Source organism: Centruroides sculpturatus, unplaced genomic scaffold (genome assembly GCF_000671375.1).
Source record: "Centruroides sculpturatus isolate CEXI.00-Female unplaced genomic scaffold, Cexi_2.0 scaffold435, whole genome shotgun sequence".
Lineage (NCBI taxonomy): Eukaryota > Metazoa > Arthropoda > Arachnida > Scorpiones > Buthidae > Centruroides > Centruroides sculpturatus.
The window spans coordinates 314,820-338,637 of record NW_019384953.1 but is presented as its reverse complement, the minus strand read 5'-3'; the positions used below and the strand labels follow the sequence as shown (position 1 = coordinate 338,637).

General features: G+C 30.0%; 2 protein-coding genes across 2 annotated transcripts in view; both read right to left on the bottom strand.

Annotated features, from left to right (window-relative positions):
* Nucleotides 1-2,639: 2,639 nt before the first annotated feature.
* Nucleotides 2,640-6,218, bottom strand: LOC111632325 (zinc finger protein 62 homolog). Its single transcript, XM_023376725.1, has 5 exons — nucleotides 6,067-6,218; nucleotides 5,541-5,921; nucleotides 4,608-4,820; nucleotides 3,662-3,940; nucleotides 2,640-2,872 (listed from the first exon to the last, which is right to left on the bottom strand). Exons 1-5 carry the CDS (start codon nucleotides 6,067-6,069, stop codon nucleotides 2,747-2,749), a joined length of 1,002 nt encoding a protein of 333 aa, XP_023232493.1. The 5' UTR covers nucleotides 6,070-6,218; the 3' UTR covers nucleotides 2,640-2,746.
* A 1,504-nt stretch (nucleotides 6,219-7,722) lies between these two features.
* LOC111632326 (alpha-tocopherol transfer protein-like) overlaps nucleotides 7,723-23,818 on the bottom strand; it is a 56,787-nt gene continuing 40,691 nt past the window's right edge. Inside the window, exon 6 of the mRNA XM_023376726.1 lies at nucleotides 7,723-8,094. Within this exon, the coding sequence (XP_023232494.1) occupies nucleotides 7,741-8,094 (354 nt within the window). The 3' untranslated portion in view covers nucleotides 7,723-7,740. The remainder of the gene's footprint in view (nucleotides 8,095-23,818) is intronic.

The following is a 23,818-nucleotide window of genomic DNA, read 5'->3' as shown; positions in this document are numbered from 1 at the left end:
ATATAAATTAGGTACTGTATATATAATTATATATTAACTTAATTTATTGTAACTTTATTATAATTATATATATGCTTTCTGCCGCCTGGCAACACGCTACGGAGATTTTAGGCTAGTAAGTTGAGTTTATTATCGTCTGCACAGTATGTAAATTAGGTACCGTAAGTCTAATACAGCACTAATTTTATACATTTCTTGTGAAAGAAACACTTCTTATTCAACGGCCATAAAAATTATTTATATTAATGATGTCTCCAAAGGTCAAGTTATTTTTCTGCCAAAAATTCGTTATCAGAAATTGCGGCCGTCGTTTCGTGTGCTGTTCCGCGATGAAAACCAGCTTTAAGCAACGGCGTAGTCGAACGGTACACAGTAAGTAATCCTATAATTTTTTGTTTATAGCATAGTTTATACAGATTATTCCCAAAAAATTATACGTATTTTGGAAATATTTAGTGGAATTAGTCTAGAATCGGTTAATTTTATAGAAGAAAACCTTTCAAACAGCCTTAGTCCGTAAAGTTCCCACCTATCGGGCTGCGATTGGCTCATGTATTTAATCGTTCCTACAGCGTAATTTTCGGTTAGCGTGGAACGTATCTAAGCGTTATAGGGGGGTCTACTGTATTTTGGTTCCCCTCTTCAGATATTACAAACCTCTGTTCCTCACTGGTGACTTCAATTTGTTACGACTAACGAGGATATTAGCCGTGTACTTTCATCGTTGACACTCGTGAGTCCATACCCCAATGATCAGTCTATTCTGGGGTTTCAATTCGTCTTACGTTGCTTCGTAGCAGCAGACTTCTCAGCAACAAGTAACAATGTGAAGTACTATCTTTTTCCACAATATTATGAGTTTTTGACCCCAAAACCCATGGCTATTCATTCACGGTCCATGACTCATTCGATCCTAATCTAATCCGAAAATTTGTCCGTTACAAACTGCTGGATGTTGAAGGTAATATGGACATCACTTGTCAAATGTCATCGCAATTCCGAAAAAGATATCGTTTTTAAAATAAATACCTCATGACCCTGGCCTCAGTTGTCAACAGCCCTTGTCAAGAAAGTCTAAAAAAAAAGAATAATCTCCCTTCACATACTACAGATCTCATACAAATATATGTAAATAAAATCAGAAGATTAATTAACAAGCGTAAATTTGCCTTATAAATTTCGAATCAATTTGAAATTGGAAAGGAAAACATTAGTATATTCTTTGTATGTAACAGAAATTTACAACCCTGACGCAACATACAAGAAGCAGCTTTAATTAAATTTCTGTTATAAGGAAGATCTAAAAATGTATATTTTTAGCTTTAATAATATTTAATAATAATAGAGTTAGTCACATAAATATTCAAAGTTACAAATCTAATATTTGTTATTTACGTTTTTATATGAACATATAAACAGAATACCCCCCCTATAACACGGGTTCCTATAGTTCGAATTCCTATATCACGGTGAAAAAATTGCGAGAGTATTCGTACAAACATGCTAAACAACCTCTTATAATTCGATAAAACGTCATCGCCGATTCGTGTCGCGACAGGATTGGTCGAATCTAGACCAATAGCGGATATTGTACAAACCGTTGAGTTTAAACGAGCAGCGGACCTACTAAAAACTATTTATTATTTAACGTTCATAAAAGTTATATTTATATTAATAATGTCTCCAAAGTTCAGCGAATTTTTCGCAAAAAAAATAATTTATCAGGAAGTACGCGAGCGCCATTCGATGACAAGCTCCACGACGAAAACAAGCTTAAGCAATGGCGTCGTCGAACGGTGCACACTCGGTAAGTAATCTTACGATTTTTTGTTATATCATAGTTTATATTGATTATTCCCAAAAAATTATATGTATTTTGGAAATGTTGAGTCGAATTAGTTTAGAATCGATTAATTTTATGGAAGAAAACCTTTCAAACAGCCGTAGTCAGTAAACTGCATACGTGCCGGCTGTGATTGGCTGGACTCGTAGAAAATGGATTCATAAAAACCGGAACGTGTCTACCGTGTTATAGGGGGTTGACTGTATAGTCATTTGGAAAAACGTTCAGTCGCGGCTCCGAAGATTTTAGAAGTGGCCGATCCACCCTGTCTTTCTAGCCACAGACCCGAATTAACTGCAATGAATACAATGCAATCCACATTATACATTACAATATTAATTTGATTTAATTCACGCAATATCATGTATTTATTGTATTAAACTATATTAAACTAACGTTGTGACGGCGCCGATCTCCTTCCAGAACTAATGACTAACAATAAATAAAGTAGTATTAAATTCGATTCACATCGAATAAGTAATAATGAAATATTTTAAAATATGTATAGAACGTCCTTTAGTTAATTAAACACAACAACTTCTTCAAATTGATTTAAAATAGTCGACAATTTTTACACAATAAAAAATGTAGCACAAAATCTTTCGTTTTTTGTTTAGTCACCTGGAATAATACTGTTTCTGATGTATATTTTGTTCCAGATCATTGTACATGACAGAACTGAATTTGTTTCTTCTACGTCATTAATTCTTCTATAATTATTTTATTCTATATAAAACTCCTATTAAAAATTAAAACAAAATTGAAATTTTAATAAATTTCTTTTATTTTTACGAAGTTTCATCAATTTTTTTTCGAAAATTTAAAAATTTTACTTAATTTGATACTATATTTTGAAAATATGTAAATTGTGCAGGAAACAAAAGTACATTTTTATTGTAAAGTTTATTTGGAAGTCGATGGTTTATCCAAATTTAAGAATTTCTTTTCCTCCTTCAACATTTCCAATCTGCTTCTGCTAATCAGATCAACTGCTGTCAATATTTCTGGAACTTCTGTTTCTTCAATTTCCTGTAAAAAGTAACAATTTAATGTTTAGACGTAAGCACTTTGTGTAAAATAATTAATTTTTCTTTCAGTTTTCAATTATTACAAACACTTGACAGTAAATGGTTCTTTCTTATACAGTATACGCGTCAATAAAACAAAAAATTAATTTACTGAAATTCACATTTGTATATTGTGATTTAACATTAGTTTGATTAAATATCAAAGTGTTTTGATATGTAAATGTTGCTAATGTTGAATGCACTAATAATGATAAATTCATAACAGACTTAGAAAACAAAGTTTAAAGGTTTATTTATGAATTTTATACTTTATATTTTTTTTATATTTTAAATATTTAATAAATTATAAATTTTATTGTCTGCCATTAAAACCGAAAGTCTCAAACATTACGGTTAACAAATCATGAAGAATTGGCGTATTCTCAAGTTATTGAAGTATTTCCGGAATGTAAATCTGTATCAAAAGCCTTCATGTATAAGGGGAGAGGAAATATATCACTGAATTTTTTTCTTATCGGAAAATTGTTTTTTAATTCAACTTATTTTTATTATATTAGTATACTTCGAAAATAAGGATCATACAAGAATACTTCAGAGCGTACACAACTGATACAGAGCATGATATTCTTATATTTATAAAATTCCGACAATGTGAAAATATTTTTTACATGCTCATTGGTTAACATAAAACCATTTAATCATTAATCGATTGAATAATGATTGAATGGTTTATAATTAATCGATTGCTTTTTTAAATCAGTAACATTTCCAATATTAATATATAAATTACCATTGCAGTGGATGGAGTGTTATCAGTGTGACTGTTCTTGTGCTGTAACCACTTTTTCTTCGAGTTTGTACTGAAGGAACATTGATCACATTGACATAATGTCTCAGAAGAACGAGTAATTTTCTCCCTATCACTAGTTTTCTGTCCATTATTGTCTTTAACATGTTCCTCGTGAGTTACTTTTGTTGAAGAGACTTCAACAGGAGAGTGAGTCAGGGATTGTGAAATATGCTGTCCAGAGGTTGCAATACTATGGGTCGAGTCTTCTCTTCGAGATGGCTAAACAATTGAAAAATGCGATTAACTAGATAATTTTACTTCAACATTTTTTCTTGTGTTTTAAATTGCACTGAAAAGGTTTAAAATTATAAGCTAATAACAAATAATGTAGATTATTACATGCATCATTATATAATAGTGATTATCAAAAAGATAAATTTTTTGTTTAGAGAAATCTCAGTGCAACAAACAAAGAGTGTTACAATCAACCGATGGAAATAATTTAACAAACATTAATTAAATCGCTTTATGAATGTTAAATCACATAGTCAGGTTAATAATTATATTTAAATCAGTCCAAAGAAGTGCACATTGTACCAAAAATACTAAATCATAGAATGATATTAGCATAAAAGTATTTATAAACATTGTTTCGAAATAAGCAGAGCTGCAAATGAAAAATCCAAATACATTTATATTTAGATCTCGAGCAGCTGATCAAGAAAAAAAAAAAACAAAATGGATGGCGCAATATTCTGTTATTTGTGACAGTATTGGGTTTTTATATGGAACCAACAAGTAACCGTTCAGTTCCTAACAAACAGTAAGCATATTCGTTTAAGTCATTGATTGCACGATTGTGCTTTTTATGAAATGATAGAGAGTTAATTCTTTATAATACAATATTCGGGACATAATTACGTTTTAAAGAATAAGTTGTTTTTACCTGAGATGTAAATTTCGCTTGTGTTGAATGTTTCCATCGCATGTGTCTTTTTAAATTTGACTTAACTGCATAACTTCTCCAGCATTCATCACACTGGAATGGACGTTCTCTTTTGTGTTGTCTCTTGTGTATTTCTAAAGCGTATTTTGATCGAAATCCTTTCTGGCACAACTCGCATTCATATTTTTTCAAATCTCTATACCTCGGTGGAAGCTAAGGCATAAAATTGTTTCAAAAATTTAATAACTACATGTAATAATTTAGGTGCACGGTTTTCAACCTTTATTCGAATAATAATAATATTTTTAACGTTTTATATTTTACTGAAAACAAATTAAACTTTTTTCGTGTATAATAAAACATTTCTTTATAGTTTAGATTACAACAGTTTTACCAAAGAGGAAAAGGCTCACATAAAAAGCAAACATTATACAATTACATCATTCACTTGCAATAAAATACATGTAAACAATAAATACAATATGAGAAAGTAATATATATATAATGTATAATATACGGTATTTGATCGTTTTGTAAAAACAATTGTATAATTTATGATCAACGTTATTTGATAATATAAAAAATTGGAAATATAATTAGTTTTGAAATATTCAAAAATTTATGAATGTGCTTTCGTGGCATTCTCAAATAACGACAGTTCAAGCGGCGTTTAATTCATTTATAGAAAAGTTTTATGAAGTCAGACGTGCTTCTATACCTCTACTCTGTATGCTGTATATTAATTTCTTTATTTCAAATAAGCAGTTTATTAGTTTACCAGTCTACCACACATTGCACAAACTACAATCAGAATGCTTGTGAATAAAAGAACAAACATGGAAAAAGACACTAGAAGTTTTACAACATTTTATCAAATTGTTTCTTTGTGACTTATTATATTAAAGGTTAGTATAAATGTATGGAAATACATACTTCATCAGTAGAAGATAACTCTGTATAATGTGTCAGAAAAAGGTGACCGTCCAAACTGTCTCTCCATGGAGTAGAATAATCGCAATAATTGCACTTATAAAATTGTTCCGATGAATGTTTTCTTTTGTGTCTGTTCAATAATGATATGGTTATAGTAGAATATTCACATTCATCACATTTAAATGGCTTTTCACTCCAATGAGTCCGCTTGTGATAGTTCAAACTATCAAAGAGCTTATATTGTTTTAGACACACGTCACATGTTAATTTGTTGCAAGCAGGATTGTTCTTCAGATGGTCTTTGAATAGTTGTTGATTTGGATACTGATTTTTACAAATCATGCATTCAATGACCTGTATTTTGTCACTTGAAGTAGAAGCCTTTTAAAAACAAGATCGATATTACAAAAACTTATATGTTTCATTTTATTAAAACGAGATCGATATAAACTATTCTATTACCACAATAATTGGATTTTTTTATTTAGTTGTTTTAAAAATATGATTTAAAGATTTCAACACTTACCATTTGTATTTTAATCCTGCTTTCAATAAATCAACAATTGTAGTTACAATATTATTTCAAATTAATTATTAAAATTGTATTGTTGTTTGTGATCAATTGTTTCCTGTCTTAACATGAAATGCACCAATGAGAATGTTTTAGAGACATGCAATCGAAATATTTGAGCGGGACCTTGCTGAATCTTTCTTGTGTGGCTTTTAAATTTGTGTTTGACGTTAAATTTTATCGATCGCTTTTGATTAAACTTTGTCATTTTTCATTAATTGTTGAGTACAATTCCTCAACTCAATAAAAGTTTCACCCAAAAATTTAATAAAAATTGAGGGTCCATTACCTTATTTTTCTAAATACAGTGGGGTCCAAATGATACTGTCCATGTTCATTGTCGGGATTGAGCATGCCTTATCGGATTTAAAGAAAAAAATAATGCACTGCTTTCGCCATAATGAAAGTGAGATTTATAGTTGAACAAAACACAAGATCAATGTCGAGCGAATGTATGTCATGTCTGTGCCGACAGTTATAAGGATCACCTTTTCTGTGCCCAGTAGCTGCAAGGAATGCCTTCATGTATGGCAGCATCTGTAATCTTCTGATCATAAGCAAACACTATTTTTATTAATTCTCACAACACATTTGTACAAATACATCCTTACATATCCAAATGTATTTTATCGCTTGTGTTAGATGCAGTAAAAGTTAATTCTTACGTAATTTCTACGTATGAATGTTCTCAATTACAATAAAGAGGCCGAATGATCAGGATGGGACTTGAACTACCACCCGAAATATTCCTTAAACAAGTTTTACACGAAGTACTTCGGACGTTAAAGTTAGCAACTTGGAACACACGTGGGTTCATCGCAACCTGTCTAACACGGATCACTTTTCAAATATTGACAGGAGATCAGTATTAATTAGTAGTGGTTGAGCATCCTCTCTCTTACGAAAAGATCAACGATTAGTATTTGATTTATATAACTACAGAGATTATCTTACTTAAGGGCATATTACACAGAGTGATCAATCTCGTATATTTTAATAGTTCTTTATTCCTCTACCGCACTCAATTTAAAAAAATTTTTCAATGTGTTAGAGTGGACACTCGGTGTGATAAACACTTACGTAATAAAACCTTTGTAAATATATATCAAATATTATAATGTAATATAATAGAAAGGTTAGAAGTATAAAAACATGTAATAATCTTAATCTTTGCTGTTGTTATTTTTTGTACGGGCAAGGCCGAGCTCATCTGTTAGTGTTTCATATATTTGATGATTTTGCGAACTAAGATAAAAAAAAACCAGAAATAAATAATTTTATATAATTATTAAAAATTTCAACGATTTGTCATTTTCCAACGAAAAGATACATTAACATAAATATAAATTTTAAAAGTATAACATTTTAAGATAGGCTATGATAAATGTACGATGAGAAGTAGAAAAGTTATTATTAAAATCATTGAGAATTTTCAAAAATTCGAATTTTTCTTAACATTTGCTTCCAAAAATGAATGTCTTAATATGTATAAATTTTAAATCAATGAAATTTATATTTATATTTCATATCTCATTTATTATCAACTGTTATCATACAAATTATTTTAGAGATTTAATTCAAATATGTTTACATGAATGTACAGTACAGTACAAGACGAGTCTATATCGCTTAGAAATGTGTAATTTCAAGTTCAGAATCTTCTTTCATAGCAGCCAAAAATGCTTCTGGATCGTGTGAATAAGATTTAAATCTTTCTTCAGATTTTTCTATCAGTTTCTTCAACTTTTCGTCTTCAATTTCTTCACGAACGTAGCGAAATGTGCCTTGGCTGAAATTCTTATTTCTTTGTTCTTCGTACAACTTTACATATTCTTCGTTCTTTCGAAAGAATTCTTCGTTAGCTTTAATCATATTATTGGCTGCAGTTGGATCGAAACTTAGCAAATTTCCTCCGTATTCTAAGGGCAGGCAATCGGGACTGATAAATTCGTGTAATGTTGACATGTCAGAATGAAGATGCACCTGTAATTTAAAAATCAATTAATATAATTGGTACTCAAAACACAATAGGATTTATCAACAATTGTGGGTTGTTCTAATTTGCCTTTTCTATACAGCATTACAAGGTACTTTTTAAATTTATTTTCCTTATAAAACATTGATTAGAAAAGAAAATTTGCAAAACATTCATTAAAAATTATAACTTTCTTTGTCTTATGTAAATCTATTTTATAGACACGACTGATTATACAAGCATCATAATTCACCTGTTTTAATGAATACAGTTTTACATTCACCTTTATTACCGTAGCATATGGTTGAAAGTAAAAGTAACTCAAATGCAGTTACGATAGCTTTTTATAGTAGCTAGTTTTGTATTTTTTGTCCTATCTTGTAACAAAAAATACAAAAAGGCTATTACAAAAAGCTAACGTAACTGCATCTGAGTTATATATCTACATTACAAAAGATTCTAAAACAAATTATACATATATCACTAAACAACTTTTTGGCTTCTGAAAATCGTTTAGTTTTGGCAAACCTTATACACACCTGCCTCTTTTTTTAATCTATCCGTTTTTTACTTAAAATTCGAGACATGGTTGAGGGCTTTTTTACAAACATACTAGACCCTTTACGTTCTGCGATTACTTTCATGATGTTACTTATGTTTCTGTTAAAAGAAAATTTCGTAATTCCATTAGATTTGCCGTTTTTGTCTTAGGTTTGTTTTTCCAAACCTTCTAGTTAGACCTTCTATCGTGTAAGTTCCATATCTTAGTGTTGTGGCCAATTGTTTGATTCTGTTCCGCTCCTACATTCTGTCTATTACATTATCATAATATAAAAAATCTCTTCTGATGAGTGCCCGGAATGCCGCTAGTTGGATATACAGTGAGCTGTGTGTCGGCTTGATGTACACAGTTTTGTATATTTTTAGCTTTTGAATTCTATATTCATGTCAAAAAATGTAGTGATCTTTTTGTTTTATCTTCAATTTCAGCTCGTCTTTGTTTTCGTTAACCTTATCAATAATTGAATTTATGCATTGTTATTCTTTAAAATTATACATACACCATTCACATATATTTTAAAATATATATTGTCTGCTTTGAAGCCATTCAAAATAATTTTTCCAGTTTCAGTATCACTAATTCGCATAAGAATTTTGATACGGAATTTCCCATGAAGATAACTTTTTTGTCTGTGTATTTGGTTATTAAAACTAAAAATTAATTTATTGCATACCAATCTTGCGTAATCTGTCATGTGAATAGAGTAATTAATTCTGGGATTTTAAAAACATAAATTCCATTAGTGCTGCAAAATATGATTTAACTTTTATTGAGGAATATAAATTCTCAATATTTAATATTATGTAATATTATATATTATATAATTATATACATACAAATATACAATATACAAATAACCAATATACAATGTTTTCCAGATTGGTGAAAATGTATTTGTGAAATCGTTCTTCAAGAATATATGTCAGTCTTATTTCTTCACCGAGCTTATGTATTTTTCGAAAGCAATTATTTTGGCATTCCTGGTCTACTATTCCGACATTTTTAAGGAAAGTTAATACGTTGTCTAGCTTACTTTCTTCTCGTTTTTTAACTCTTCTCTCGTTGCGTTCAATAATTTTTCTAATAATCTGTTCGCATTCTGTTCCTTTAGTATAATCCTTCAAACCTTTGTTGTGAGTTTCTCTTTTCATAATAACAAATGCTTGCTTTTCTCTGCTCTTCTTAAGACCAAGTCATTGTTTCTCAATTATTCTCGCGTTTGTTTTATATCTTTGTTGCTAATGCTTTTCTTTGTTTTCTTTGTTTGGTCTTGTATAACTGATTTCCATCTGAAGTAGTTTTTTCCTGAAATTTCTCCCTCAAGTTCCAGAATTCAGTTTGCCGTAATTCTTCCTTAGGTAGAACAATGTTCGTGTAATTTTCGAGGACTTTTCTAACGCTTTTTATTACTTCATTTTTTACTATATATAATTTTTGTATTGTTTTCAGTTATTTATTTTGTACTTTACTGTTATTCATTATTTACATTAATTTTTGCTTTGTATTCAAATAGTTTAACCTTATTATTCTTGTATTCTATTTTAAAACGATATCTAATGGTAAAGATGTTCCAAGAAATATGCAGCCTGAAGATGGCCTATTTAATAAATTGAAAACGTCTGCCAAAATTAAACAAATCTTTGCCATCAAACACGTGTTTAGTTATGTACTATATACTATATACTATACTTATGATACTCTTTCACATTATGCAGCAAATTCGAAATTTCACATGTTTACGTAAATTGACGTCACTTCCCATAAAGGTGTGAAATTTCGAATTCACAGAAACTTGTAAATATCTTGTAAATGACAAGACAGTACTTAAAACCAATAAATAAACACTTTATATCGAAAGAAATACAAATAATAATTGATCTGTTCACACGTGTTGCTTATTTATATAAGTGAAAGAGAAACATTAACAAAAATAAACATAAAATTTGAAGTAAACTAATAATTTTTAGAGGTATTCGTACTTACTCTGTCTCTTAGTTTACTTGGTAAAAGTGGAATAAAGATGCTTAGAACGGCCTTAATGACGATATTCAAGTTCACGAAATGAATTTCACTATATCGAGCCTGATACGAATCTCTCTAGTAATGAAAAAATAAATAAAAAGTAATAACATATATAAATTTATTAGATGAATATTTGATATTTAATCAAAATACTTAATTAAAAAATATTATTTTAATAAATATTTCATTGCAGACTACATCTACCTCACGTTATATAGAGTATTTGCATTATATTATAGAGTATAACTTAAAATGTGAAATCTTGTATGAGAATGTTCTTCTACTTCTACCTTGTGTTTTCATACCTGAATTTACAATGAGTTTCGTGGGTCGTGACCAGGGTTGCCAAAACCTAATCTTAATTTAAGGCCAAACAGTGCAGAAAAAAAAACTAAAAATGAGTACAGTCAGTATTAAAAAAGCCAAATTAAATTTCATATTGCTTTTTTGTTCTAAAGTATTTTGGAACAAAAATGAAATAGGATATAATATTCAAAAAGTATAAAAAGAACACAATACAAATCAAATACAAAATATATTTTTATTACAATCACAAGAAAAACTCCAGATCTAGATCATTATCCTTCACACCTTGAACGGTATTCGGTATACACCGTCTGTTGAAAAGTTTTTTAGTATTTCTGTAGATGCAGAAAAGTCTTTGCAACATTACTCTAAAAGCTCTGATTTTAACAATCGCATGAAGAAGATTTAGCTGCATTCTGTTTTTTGCCTTCGTTTTCACAGAGGATAAAAGAGAAAATATCTTTTCAACTACAGCATTGCATATAGGGGTTATCAGACAAGTAAGGGCAAAGGTTGCTAGCTCCTTTAAATGCATGATGCTGAAGCACACCAATCCAAAATTGTTCTGTGTTTACAGGGAGTCCATCATTCTTAAACGGAGCTTCTTCTTGCCAGTCAACACAAGGTACTGTTCTTCAATTATGTTGGTGTTGCTTGCACGATACAGAAACGGTAAGTCAGAAAACGCAGGTTTTGAAGCTTGATTTAAAACAATTCCAGGGCTTAATTTTGATAGACTCTGAAAAATGTCTCTTGCTGATGGAAGTCTACGTGTGACTTAATTGAGAGCTTCAAGCATAGCCATGCATCTTCCATTGACGTTCTTAATTTATGAACAACACTCAACACTCTTGTTCTATAGGAATTTATTCCATGCCATTATGAATATGGCACCAAAAATCAACTTCATGAATTTTTTTCTTTTACCTGTTGACATCGTACAACCTGTTCTGAATACTCTACTGATGTAAGAAAAGTTGTTTATACAGTTCATTACGATCAGCTTTAGTTTGTTGGAAAAAGCTGTTCAACTTTTCAATTTCCTGTACAATATGTGTCGCAAAGTTAAAATGCTAGTTATTTTTGTAATCAAATAGCTTTTCTTTTAAGAGTCTTGCTTTATATTTTGCATCAAAATGCAATCGGCCTAACACTTTCAAATGGAAGTAGTTCAGTTCTGGTCTGCTGAAAATCTGGAGAAGAGCTGCAAATAATTTCTTGAATACATTTCTTCGTAATTCGCTATGGCAAAACTAACTTCTTATTTCTGCCAATAAAAACCCAATATTTGATGGGAGTTTGGATGCTGAATGCTGAATGCATAGTCCCAACGAATGACACACACACTTGAGTTGAACACATGAAGGAGATATAGCTTTTAGTCTTAACCAAACAGAATTATGCATCCCCCATGTTGAATGCACTATCTGATAAAAATTCTGCACAATTCGTAAGGCTCTGGCTCCATCTCTTTATTTCGTGAGAATCTGGGAGTTGTTTTTTCGTAAATTTTAGCAAAAGCTAAGTTATAAGAAGCTTTTCTTTGTTCTCATCCGTTTTCCACGGAATTAGAAAATAGACGAGCATGTGTTATTTTAACAATAAACACTCAACAAAGAAATTCATGTTAAAGGGAGGGTCTTTGATACAACAAGTCCCTCTCATCGATCTAAGCAAGTTCCGAACTAAAGTTATAACAACTTATTATTGACGCGTAAGAAAGTCGACAGTTAAACAACTCATCGACGAAAAGAAAACAACGAGTCTAATTTCCACTGTCCTAGTCAGCCTGTCGATGACACAGTAAAGGTGTCATCGTTATAAAACAAAGTCATGAGACCAAATTCTTACACCTTAGAAGGATAAAACCGCCTCGATGAGTGTCGATCACCCGATCGACACTCATCAAGGCGGACAGTTCGAAGATGGAGGGATCCCAACAGAAGCCATAGACCACTGCCCATTCCAGCAGAAAGTTTGAAGACAAACATAAACTATAGTAGTGCCACCATAGTAGCAGGTGACTACCAAGACTTCTGTCCCGCCGTACTCCCTTTGGATACACTCCCTGAATCCATAACTTAACGGCTAGTTTGCCATTCTCCATACGAAGACCGACGACGACCCAATACTATGAGAGATCAACGATCGTCTACTTAATACAGGTATTTACGAATTATATTGAGAGTGCGTATATTGCCCATAAAGCTAATCCCATAGATATCAAATCATATATATGCTTGTCCGTGATTAACTGTAATTGTAATTGTAGCTGAATATTATATCATACGCTTTATTTGTGTATAAAATCTATTTGTTTAGTTAATCTGGCATTGACTTCAATTATTCGAAATGGACACCCTTTTGACTTACCCAAAGCATCCCCCACTGCTCAAAACAGCCATTGTAGGGCCTTTACGTTAGTTTTTAAAAAAATTAACAAAAATTTGCATATTTAACAATGTGGGGTATAGCGAGCCACTGTGAAAACCTTATTATACTGAATTTAGAAAGTACACTTACGGTAAATTAGTGCAATTTAAAACAAATTCCAATGTGTGATACGAGACAAACCTCGACCGTTCAGTACAACCACATTGTTACAGTCCAAAAGAAAGTCAAAAAGTAATAGTGTGGCGTTAGACGTCGTGGGTGGTAGTCAAAGACTTGTATTCTAGCTATGATTTGAGTCTAGTGACTGCAGTGTTGTACGTCGTTCTAGCTGGTGGCAGAACTGTTTCCAGATGTAAGTAACCAAAATAATTCTTTTAAAAAAATATTTAGAAAAAGGAGAAATGTAATTTCTGAACAAAAACTTTCAGCCTGTAAAAAGAAACGACGAAAAGGACAAAAAACCAAAGGAAATTCTGGAGCAAACCAAGTTTGAAAAAGACCAAATCGCAACCCTGGTCATGACATTAGCTCTCACCTTTTATGTTTCCAGTTCGTCCTTATGTTAGACCTGTTTGAAAGGAACTTAATTGTATACAGCTAAGTACACTACAATGTGGTGGTGACTTTGACAAATTCATTGTATCCGGCAGAAGTGTTTTCTAATTTAACTTTAGTACAAATTTACAATTGGGACTTAAATAAATTTTCATGTTTTGAATTTCTGATAATGTTTTAGTTAGGTAAAATTTGAATACATTTCATCTTTCACTTTCATTGAAGATTTCAGAAATTTTTTTAGATTACAGAAAAATTGTTATTTTATGNATTAGCATTAACTAATTATTGTCTAACTTATAACTGTTTTGTATCAGCACCCTGTATGTCATCCTACCATGCAAGGTCATGAAGATTTATTACACCTGTCTGCACTGATATTGCCTACTGTTCATACTGTTATATTTGGTATATATACTGTTATATTGGCATCTTCATCTTTATATTGTATAGTTTTAGGCATAGTTTTTAAGTTCACCTTACTTTGTATAATTTTTAATATACCACCTACTTTAGATAAAACCACTGATGATGCTTACTACTCATACCATTACAGTGGTGTCCTCAACTTATATACTGTATAACTTTAAGCTTAGTTTTAAGTTGACCGTTACCTTGTATAATTCTATTATGGCATTACCTTTAACTAACACCAACTGACGAGGGACTGTTTTCTGTTAGGAAATAGTCCGAAATGCATTTTGGGTTTTCGTTTTCATACTTATATAGTAACCTTTTGTGTTTATTAAATTTTTTTCACTTTGATCTCCGAGTGTTTGTGCCCATCACTTGGTCTGATAAGCCCTCACTATTATCTGCCTCATGGTTGTGGATAATTTAATTTAATTGATATTATTATAGCAAGGGCTAGAAGCAACTTTTGTAATATTCTAAAATATATAAATTTAAATATAAATACAGGACGTATATGATGTAAATTACGGTTTACTCACAAACAAAACATTCGTTACTGAACTCAAAAAACTCGGTGTAATTTCAAGGAAATGTGATACTGATATCCCCTCTGCATTCGATATAATTACGATTCTTTTCTCTTGAGTTCGATGGAAATTTAGTTGTAGATCAAAAAACAGCATTACAGTACGAAACAGATCAAATCTATTTGCAACAGAGGTATCCCATTTACCTGCAATAATAACAAGAGATTATACAGTATAGGCCTATATTAACGAGCAATATCAGGAGAAATTAATTATAATGGTGCATCCTACTCCAAATACTCCGAATTTAATTCCTGTTAGGTTCGTTCTAAATTGTTCGAAATACTAATAAATTTTCTTCATTGCAAAATAATGGAAAGTAAAATATTCCATTTCCATACCCTAAACAAAACACATTTCGATAAGCTTAAACAGCATATACACATTATTTAATGTGGGAAAAAAACAGTTTAATTGCTATAAAATAAATTAAACGAAGAACAATAAATAAAATACGTAAATACTGTATAATAAAATAAAATGGCGTCTACTGTATCTTAATGAAAAATGGTTATCTCGTTTGTTAAAATCACAATGCAACTGTTTGGCACTCAAGGATAATCTTCTCGGAGATGTTATCAGCAGCCAATTGTTTTTCATTTATACACACTAAGTGAAGTTTCCTCACTGCCATGCGATCTCTTACAGGTCAAGGATAATAATCCTAACAGGTCAGCCACATTTACTGTTTTTATAGCTTTCTTGTTCTTAATTACGAATGGTTCACACCATCGACTTCGGTATGTTAAGCATGATAGACCATTCGTTTACCATTTTCATGTTTTAAAATTATATTTTTATTTTAAATAGTAAAACAATTATTAAACTTTTTTTTAGCTACTTAAAATCTTCATTTATAAATCTATATAACTATTTACAATAAAATGATATAATAATTTTAATTTTTCAAATGTGGTACAGATTTAATTTAACGTAACATAAATTAAGTACAGTAGAGCGTCGTTTATCCGAAAGAATTCCAGTCGGCAAATTTAAATTTTTGCTAGTGCTGTGGCGCTGCAATCTTTGGTTGTCTTGGGCTACTCAAATATTTTACATTTTTGATACTAAAATTCAACGCGAAGCGACACGCAACGGAGAAAAATTTCATCACGGGATAGGTTAATATATTTTTTCGTAAATAATCGGTTATCCGAAAAACAAGTTATCCGAATGACCCCAGTCCCAACGCTCTACTGTATTCCAATATTGTTAACTAACAAATATATTTATAAATTGTCTATTAATAACAAAGTGTAAGCTAAATTTTAACATTAATTTACTTTTTTCTCAATTGTTTTTGTTTTATTTCATGATATATAATAATAATAAAAGTCTCAACAATGCTTACCATTTTGAAAAATGAAAACATATCTTCCTTTCTGATCGGGTTTTGGCAAAAATTGCATAATATTTAACGATAATGCATGCTCCAACTTGGAAGGAATAAGGTCTTTAAAATATTAAGGATATTGCACTCTAATTTCGTAATAATTCTTCAGCAACTGCAGAGATCTTCCCATTTCATATTTTCTAGCGCGAAGAATTCCAAGAAGGAAGATGTCATCCATACAACACTTTATTCCTTGATCTTCTAAATTAAATAAAAAAATAACAATAGTTTTAATCTATTGAACATATAAAGATACAAAGTTGTATTTCTGACTTTTAGTCTAATGTTTAATACAGATGTTGTTGTACTTACTCCTAATATTCCTAGCGATTATTAGGAATAGTTATTTTCATAGTAATATAAGAAATATAAAATAATAATTGTAAAACGTTAAGCGCATTATTTAATCTAGTAATTAAATTTGATAAGCCTACAGTTTACTATTCCAGTTGTTCTATAAGCTATATAACAATGGAAAGTATTGGATTCGTCTCAAATTTGTCCCTCTTCTTTTGAAAAACTCGACGTTTCTAGTTTGCTCAATCAAAAAATAAATAAAAAAACAAAACGTTTGTGTATATGTACCGTACGTATATTGTGTGTGTATGTTGATGACAATTTCGTTTAAATCTCAGAATGACTTAATGATTAAGAAACGGGATTTGGCACGGAAGCTTGTGTATAAGGGACGTATTTGGCGTTAAATTTACGTAGATAAAAATCGAGGGGGGGAAGATACAGGAGATTGTGTGTCGTCATGTCTCGAGTGGGATAGGACTTAATGAATATTTTACTCGTTATTAGTATCTACAATATTTTAAATACTAATAACGGGTAATTGAAGAGCTTATTTCCAAAGGGACGGATCTCCAGAAAATACAAATTTTCAAATACAGCAAATTTTAAATAATTGCTTTAAATGTTAAAGCAAATACTTAATTATTGGTACAGGGCTTTATTTTTTTATTCTGAATATAAACTTAACAGTGAAAAAAATTCTGAGGCAAAGAAAATGGTAGTTTTGGTACTTTAAATGATAGACTTAAGTCGCTTTGGAACAAAATTAAAACATTTAAATTTATAATGTAAAATATAGAACACCTCCCAAAAACGAGCATGAAACTATTTTCGAACATCAGAAGCATATTATCAATGTATTGGTGCTATGAAAAAGATTTCACCAAAGAAATTAATTTATTATAATTAATTAATAATGTGAACGTTATATTTTAAATTTGAAGTTTTTATTTTAAGCTCATACCAGCCGGAAAAGTCACGCAACTTTTTCCTCACATTTTCATTATATCTTTGTAACCTTTTACAAACAATAAAAAACATTAAGCTACAGAAGTAATGTATTAATTATATATATATTATTGCAAATATTGTAATTTCACTATAATAGTTCTACATTTGTTTACTGTAGTTCGCAAAGTTTATCGCCTAATAAATTGTTTAATTCATACTTAAATTAATTATTGTACTTGCGTATTAGAATCTATTAACAACTAATTACTGCATAAAATAAAACCATATTAAATATCGTATAAGATTATTCAATTAATAAATCAGGAAAATATCCATGCTTTTTCCTCCAATCTACTCTACCGGACTTACGTAGAGAAGACCTATTAATTAACCTTCACCAAATTTCTGTGTTTGCAACAAACTCGGTAATATTGCAGATGTAAATGAAGCATTAACAGAGCTGTAGATTATATCAATAAGAGCAAAAGGTCAAAAAAACCATACCTCTACATGTGACCCTTTACGAGATATTTCGCTTCTAAATTTAGAACCTCGATGGTCACCGATTCCGGTGCGCTGATGTGCTCGCTATTGTTCACCCGTCAGAGCATGGGTGAGGCGAGCCCCTAGCCCCCACACCCCTTTAAAACTATTATAACATCAAGTACACCCCGCATAGTCAAGTGAATTGTTCAAAACCAGCATATAACATTTGCTTATAGAGACAAACAAACTTAGTAAGAATAATAAATTTTAAGTATTTTATAAATTTATGTAGTACTTCTAATTATAATAAGAATATATAACTTACTTATAATTTTTTTAAAAGTCTTCAGAGCAGTTTTATCCCAAGGAAACTCTTCTTTGTCTTCCTCAAATATTGAACTTTTTATATCCATTGTTGCTAGGTAATGCTGTAATTTTTAATTAAATTATTTTTCGTGTATGATGTTAAATACAATCTAGTAATATTGATAAATTACATTAACACAACTTTATTTCCTTTAATATTTCAGAATAGAATAAGGATTTAAACATAAAATTTGGCACGGTAACTTGTATATAAAGAAAATTAATGTTATTTAGTTTCGTTAATTAAATATCGACGTGGTAGGGGGTAGACAAAGATCGTGTGTCATATTTCCAGCGTGGTCGGACTTAATAAATATTTTACTCGTTGCTTGCATTTAAAATATGTTTACAAACTAAAATATATATAATATATAACCACAACATTAAGATCTCTTTTCTTAATAACTAATAATACAACTTTTTTTTAATAACGTCTTATAACAGATGACACCACACATAATTTTCAGATTAAAGTGTTTTAAAGTTTTCTAAACATAAGGGAAACTTGGGAAACTCATTTTCATGTTTGTCTACGAAGATTTACAGCTCTTTATTGTTATAATCGTCAGTTAGTATTTCTACAAACATACCCTTTATGCATTTTAATTTTCTGTAATTTATATGAGAGAATTTAAACAGATACTTTTTACTTCTATTATTCCATAAAAGTAGTATTATAAGGATGCTTTACTTCTTATAATTTTAATTTTTTCTAAATACGTTTTATTAGGCTGAACACATCTACCATATAGATATTCGAATTATACGACGTAATCATACTACAAACACAGTGCTAGTTTTAATTCAAAAGTTGTAGAATTATATATAAATTAATTACCGTAAATCACAAAAATAAAACATAAGGCAAAATTAGACAGGTGACTCGTTTTTTCCCTTAACTTAATATTCATTCTTGTCTTGTCAACTTGCTTCTTGTCACGTTTTTTTTACTTTTGGTTCTGACACAATATATTCTTACGTTACATTAATTTATAAACCTGTTTAAAAATATAGAGCAGAGGTTAAGAACCTGTTCAAATTTACTTTACAGCTTTTATAATGATGAATGGAATTAAAATACTCCAAGATTATTTTGTTTCCATTGAGACAATAATCAAATTTTTCATGGAAACAAAGCATTTTAAATATTCTACACGCGCGAATATCATACAATCTTAAAGTAATCCAATAAAATAAACAATAAAAACGAAAATAATTTTTAAATTTTTAATAATACTTTACTAAAATCTTAATTAATTATAAAGATTACAAAATGTATTTAAAATATTTAAATATTCGCTATAAAATCCTTATAATCAAGTAATACAAATACTACAATTGTTATCGTATACGTAATTCATTATTGATATAGGAGCACGTAAATACAGATATTTTCACGTCGACCTCAAAACAGTTTCAACAAAAGAAATCATTTTTTTCAATTTTAAATAATGGCTATTGAAATTTAAAAAATAAGAGCACAGAAATGAAATAGTTATACTAACCTTTGTCTTTCTAAAGTGTTTCTTACATGAAGACGAAAACAAGTTAGCCTTGCTATAACCAATTTTCTATTTCCGTTTTCTATTGGTTATAACCAATAGAAAACGTCGTTATATTATGACGTTGTAATTTCTACTATTTTTTATTATCTACTAGTTTTTTTACTAGTTTAATCCCTATTTATATAAACTCCGTTACATAACTATTCAATATAACCTATAAATTTAGAACATAAATTATTTTTTGTGCTCAGTAAATATACTTCAAATCGCATTTAATTGCATTATTGTAGGTATATATGCATTCATATTAACAAATATATACTAGCTTATTGTAGATAAATTAAATACTGTAATTTATTATCTTTCTACTTAATATATACAGAACACGTATGAATATTTTAAAGCACAAGGTTAAAATGGCTGTTATTTTTAACGTCCTCNTACAATGACCCTAGTTCTTGCCAAGGCTGATTAGTTTACACCATTGCCGTTTTCTTAGACCAGCGCTACTATCGGGTATGCTTTTAATAGAAAAAGAAAAGGTATATCGTATACGAAATAGTTTAGCATTCGGACCTTTTATTCGGTCAGCCATGAAAAGAGGATGTTAAGAAAATAAACGCTAACGTTCCAGACGTCGGAATGTCAACAGTCACATGTAACTCGATACTACCAAACAGGTAGCTACTGCTTTGCTGTTAGGAATTTATGATACGCTCTCGGCTGTTTCGAAACTGTAAACAGAGTCAAAGTGTTGCTATTGGAATTTTAATCATTTCTAACAGTTAAAAAATACAAAACAAAATAAAAAAAAAATACAGTTATAAAGAAGAAAATTGTATAGCGTATTATAAACACTGCGAAATTTATAACTCTCTGTAAGCACTCGATGATTTTTTTTTTTCCTTCTTCTTCTTCTTCTTTCCCCTAAATACAAAACACAAGTATCCGGTACCATACATTTAATTTTATATTTTAACACCTCTAAAATTGGAATTAAAACAAAATTTAAGCAATTATAGTGATAGTTCCGGTTTTAGATACTGTTAAAAGAGTTAAAACATATGGTTAAATTACATATTTAATTTCCAAAAATCCGAGTGTGGTTCTAGTTAAACCGGAGATCGATGACCCCGTGCTTAAAAACCACCCCAAAAACTTGAGTTTCGCATTAACTTATTAACAATAATGAGTCGCTATAAGGCCGAATTAATCGCGACTACAAGCGAAAAGTTGAAAAATCTCGAATAAATTATGTAATAAATCAGTTTTTATATGCTTAAAGAATGGTAATTTATTGAAGACAATTCATTTTGCTTGCTTGTTTCCTCAATAATAAGACTACAATAGCTAAAAATAGAACGGAACCCTTTACAATCGTTTAAAATATCCACTCGAAGATGCTCTTCTAAGAAGATTGTTTGGTATTGGTAGATTTAAAAAGAAAAAAAATGCATCCGCCATTAATAAACTTGATAGTTTATTAAAATATTAAATTCTATATTAAATATATAATCATTTTTTCTTACGTTTACTGCTAAATTCTCACGTGTTATTAATTTTAAATTACTTTTACATGTTAATAATAAGTCCAATATGCATAACAATAACGTTTAATAGAAACATGTTAAACGATAAATACTATACAAGTTCGACCCCCTATAACACTGTTGATAATTCCGTTTTATATGAATTCCATGTTGTACGAGTCACTTAATTTTACAAATACGTTAGCCATTCACAGCCCGGCAAACGTATCTGTAAAATCTAAGTGACTCGTACAACATGGAATTCATATAAAACGGAATTATCAACAGTGTTATAGGGGGGGTCGACTGTATATAACATTGTAATATAATTTTATGAAGTATTGAAAGGAAACACAAGCTCAATATAAAATGTAATTAGTAGTTAACAAAATTTAAGAAGTTATATACTACTTTTTAAATTCATTTTGTTAAAAGATTCTTGTTTTAGACGTCTTGTAGTAATAAAATACACACATACACACACACACACGTGTATAAATGCATACTGTATGTTATTTACTTTTAGTTACTTTCGAATTCAAGTCTCGTAACGAGAATGAGTTTATCTAGTTTTGCTTTTTTTTTATATTATAATTACATTATTACTCTCTAGTTGTAAATTGTTTAATCGTTATTATGAACAATTAATGTACTGATTAAGAACTATTATACTCCTACCGCTCTGTGGGCAGTAAGATTGTTATTTTGCAAGATTATCGTTTGTTCGGTCCACGATAACCTTGCAAAAAACGACCGATTTACTCAGGTTTACGATCTGTTTGCATTCGATTTCATTGCATTCTGTTATGTTTGTGTTAAAAGTTTCGTTTCTATTTATAAGTTTACCTTTACTTGTTAAATTTATAATAACAAAAGTATAAAATACTGTACTATCTTGATTGTTTTGAATGGATACACCAATGAAACACATACGCGATTTACCAAGAAGGGAAACCTTCCCACTAGTATGTTATATAGGAGATCTTCTCTATAAAATATTATCTTTATTTAGATGAAATATAATTTTCTAAAAAAATGTAGGCTATTATCTTGTGTTAAACATAAAAAAAACATCGAGTATCTTTACAATCCTGATTTTCTCCTCACTATATTAACATTTGCACGAAAATCAAAAAAATTCTATTATGAATTAATTAAATTTATTGATAGGAACTGATGAAATTTTCGCACTAATCAGACTAAAAAAAAAACATAAAAATACATCAAGTGTAATAAATGTCAATAATTTAATACTTTTTTAAGAAAGTGTAAAAACGCACGTGAAATGCACACGAGTTTCAGTAAATAATTTAAAAAGTAATAATTGAAAATAAAATTTTCTTCTTTCTTTTTATTTAATTTAGATATTTCTTCAATAGCAAAAGAATTATATACTACAAAATAGTTTAATTTAGTAATTTATTTGCACACCTTTTTACTGATAAGATTGAAAATGCAATTTGGCATGCCATTAACAAGGTTTTTTTATGATCGATGCCTCAAGAGAGTTTCAAAGCAGTGACAATTGCTTTTTTTAAGTGTTTAATGTCGAAATACTGATGACTTTGGTCAGAAATTCGGTCAACCAAAATCCCCCAAACGTTTTTATAGGGTTGCAATCAGGAGAACGAACTTTCAGGAGAAGAATTTCTTTGGCACTAGAAAATAAACTGTGATAATTTCATTCCGATCATTCGAATGTTTTATACAGAGGGCGTCAAAAAATAAATAAAAAATAAAAATGTTAACTCTCATATAGAAGTAACTTGTTATGCTAGTTTTGTAGTTTTTATTTCATATTATTTATGACTTTTTTCACTCTGTGGGCACTAAGAGGATTTCTTTTAGCAAGCCCATTATGAGTTCGAGCAGGCGCACAATGAGGCGGCCAGAGAATTTATGGGAATTTATTTTACCAAATCTATATCTGATTGTAGCTTTAGTATGGAAATAAATGTTGTATCGGCTAATTGGAAACATTCTTTTATCCATTGCAGCTTTTTCAGCAAAATATTTATATTTTGTGGATCAAAAGCAGGCCCTGATATTAACTGTTTGGAATGGTAAAACCTTTCGGAAGTATAGAACTGATCGAAGGATTTGAGTAAGTTTGCTCATTTTTGTTAAATATAGTTTCTAATTCCCTTCTAATTTGATTTATTAATAAAACATAAAATTGATCTGGATACGAGTCCAAGTTTACTTGCCATGTCTAATCACCAGGAACAACTATTTCCATTGCAGAGACAACCTTTCTTTAGAGGCTATGCCTCTGCACGAATATGTAAAACAGTTTAAAATGTCCACAGGTGACAATCCCAACACAATTAAAAATATAATATTTGTTTGTAGAAATGGGCTGGCA

Coding starts and splice junctions, on each gene's coding strand:
- LOC111632325 (XM_023376725.1), bottom strand. Junction 4,821..5,540: donor AGTTATCTTCTACTGATGAA/GTATGTATTTCC, acceptor TTTATGCCTTAG/CTTCCACCGAGGTATAGAGA. Junction 3,941..4,607: donor AAGCGAAATTTACATCTCAG/GTAAAAACAACT, acceptor TCAATTGTTTAG/CCATCTCGAAGAGAAGACTC.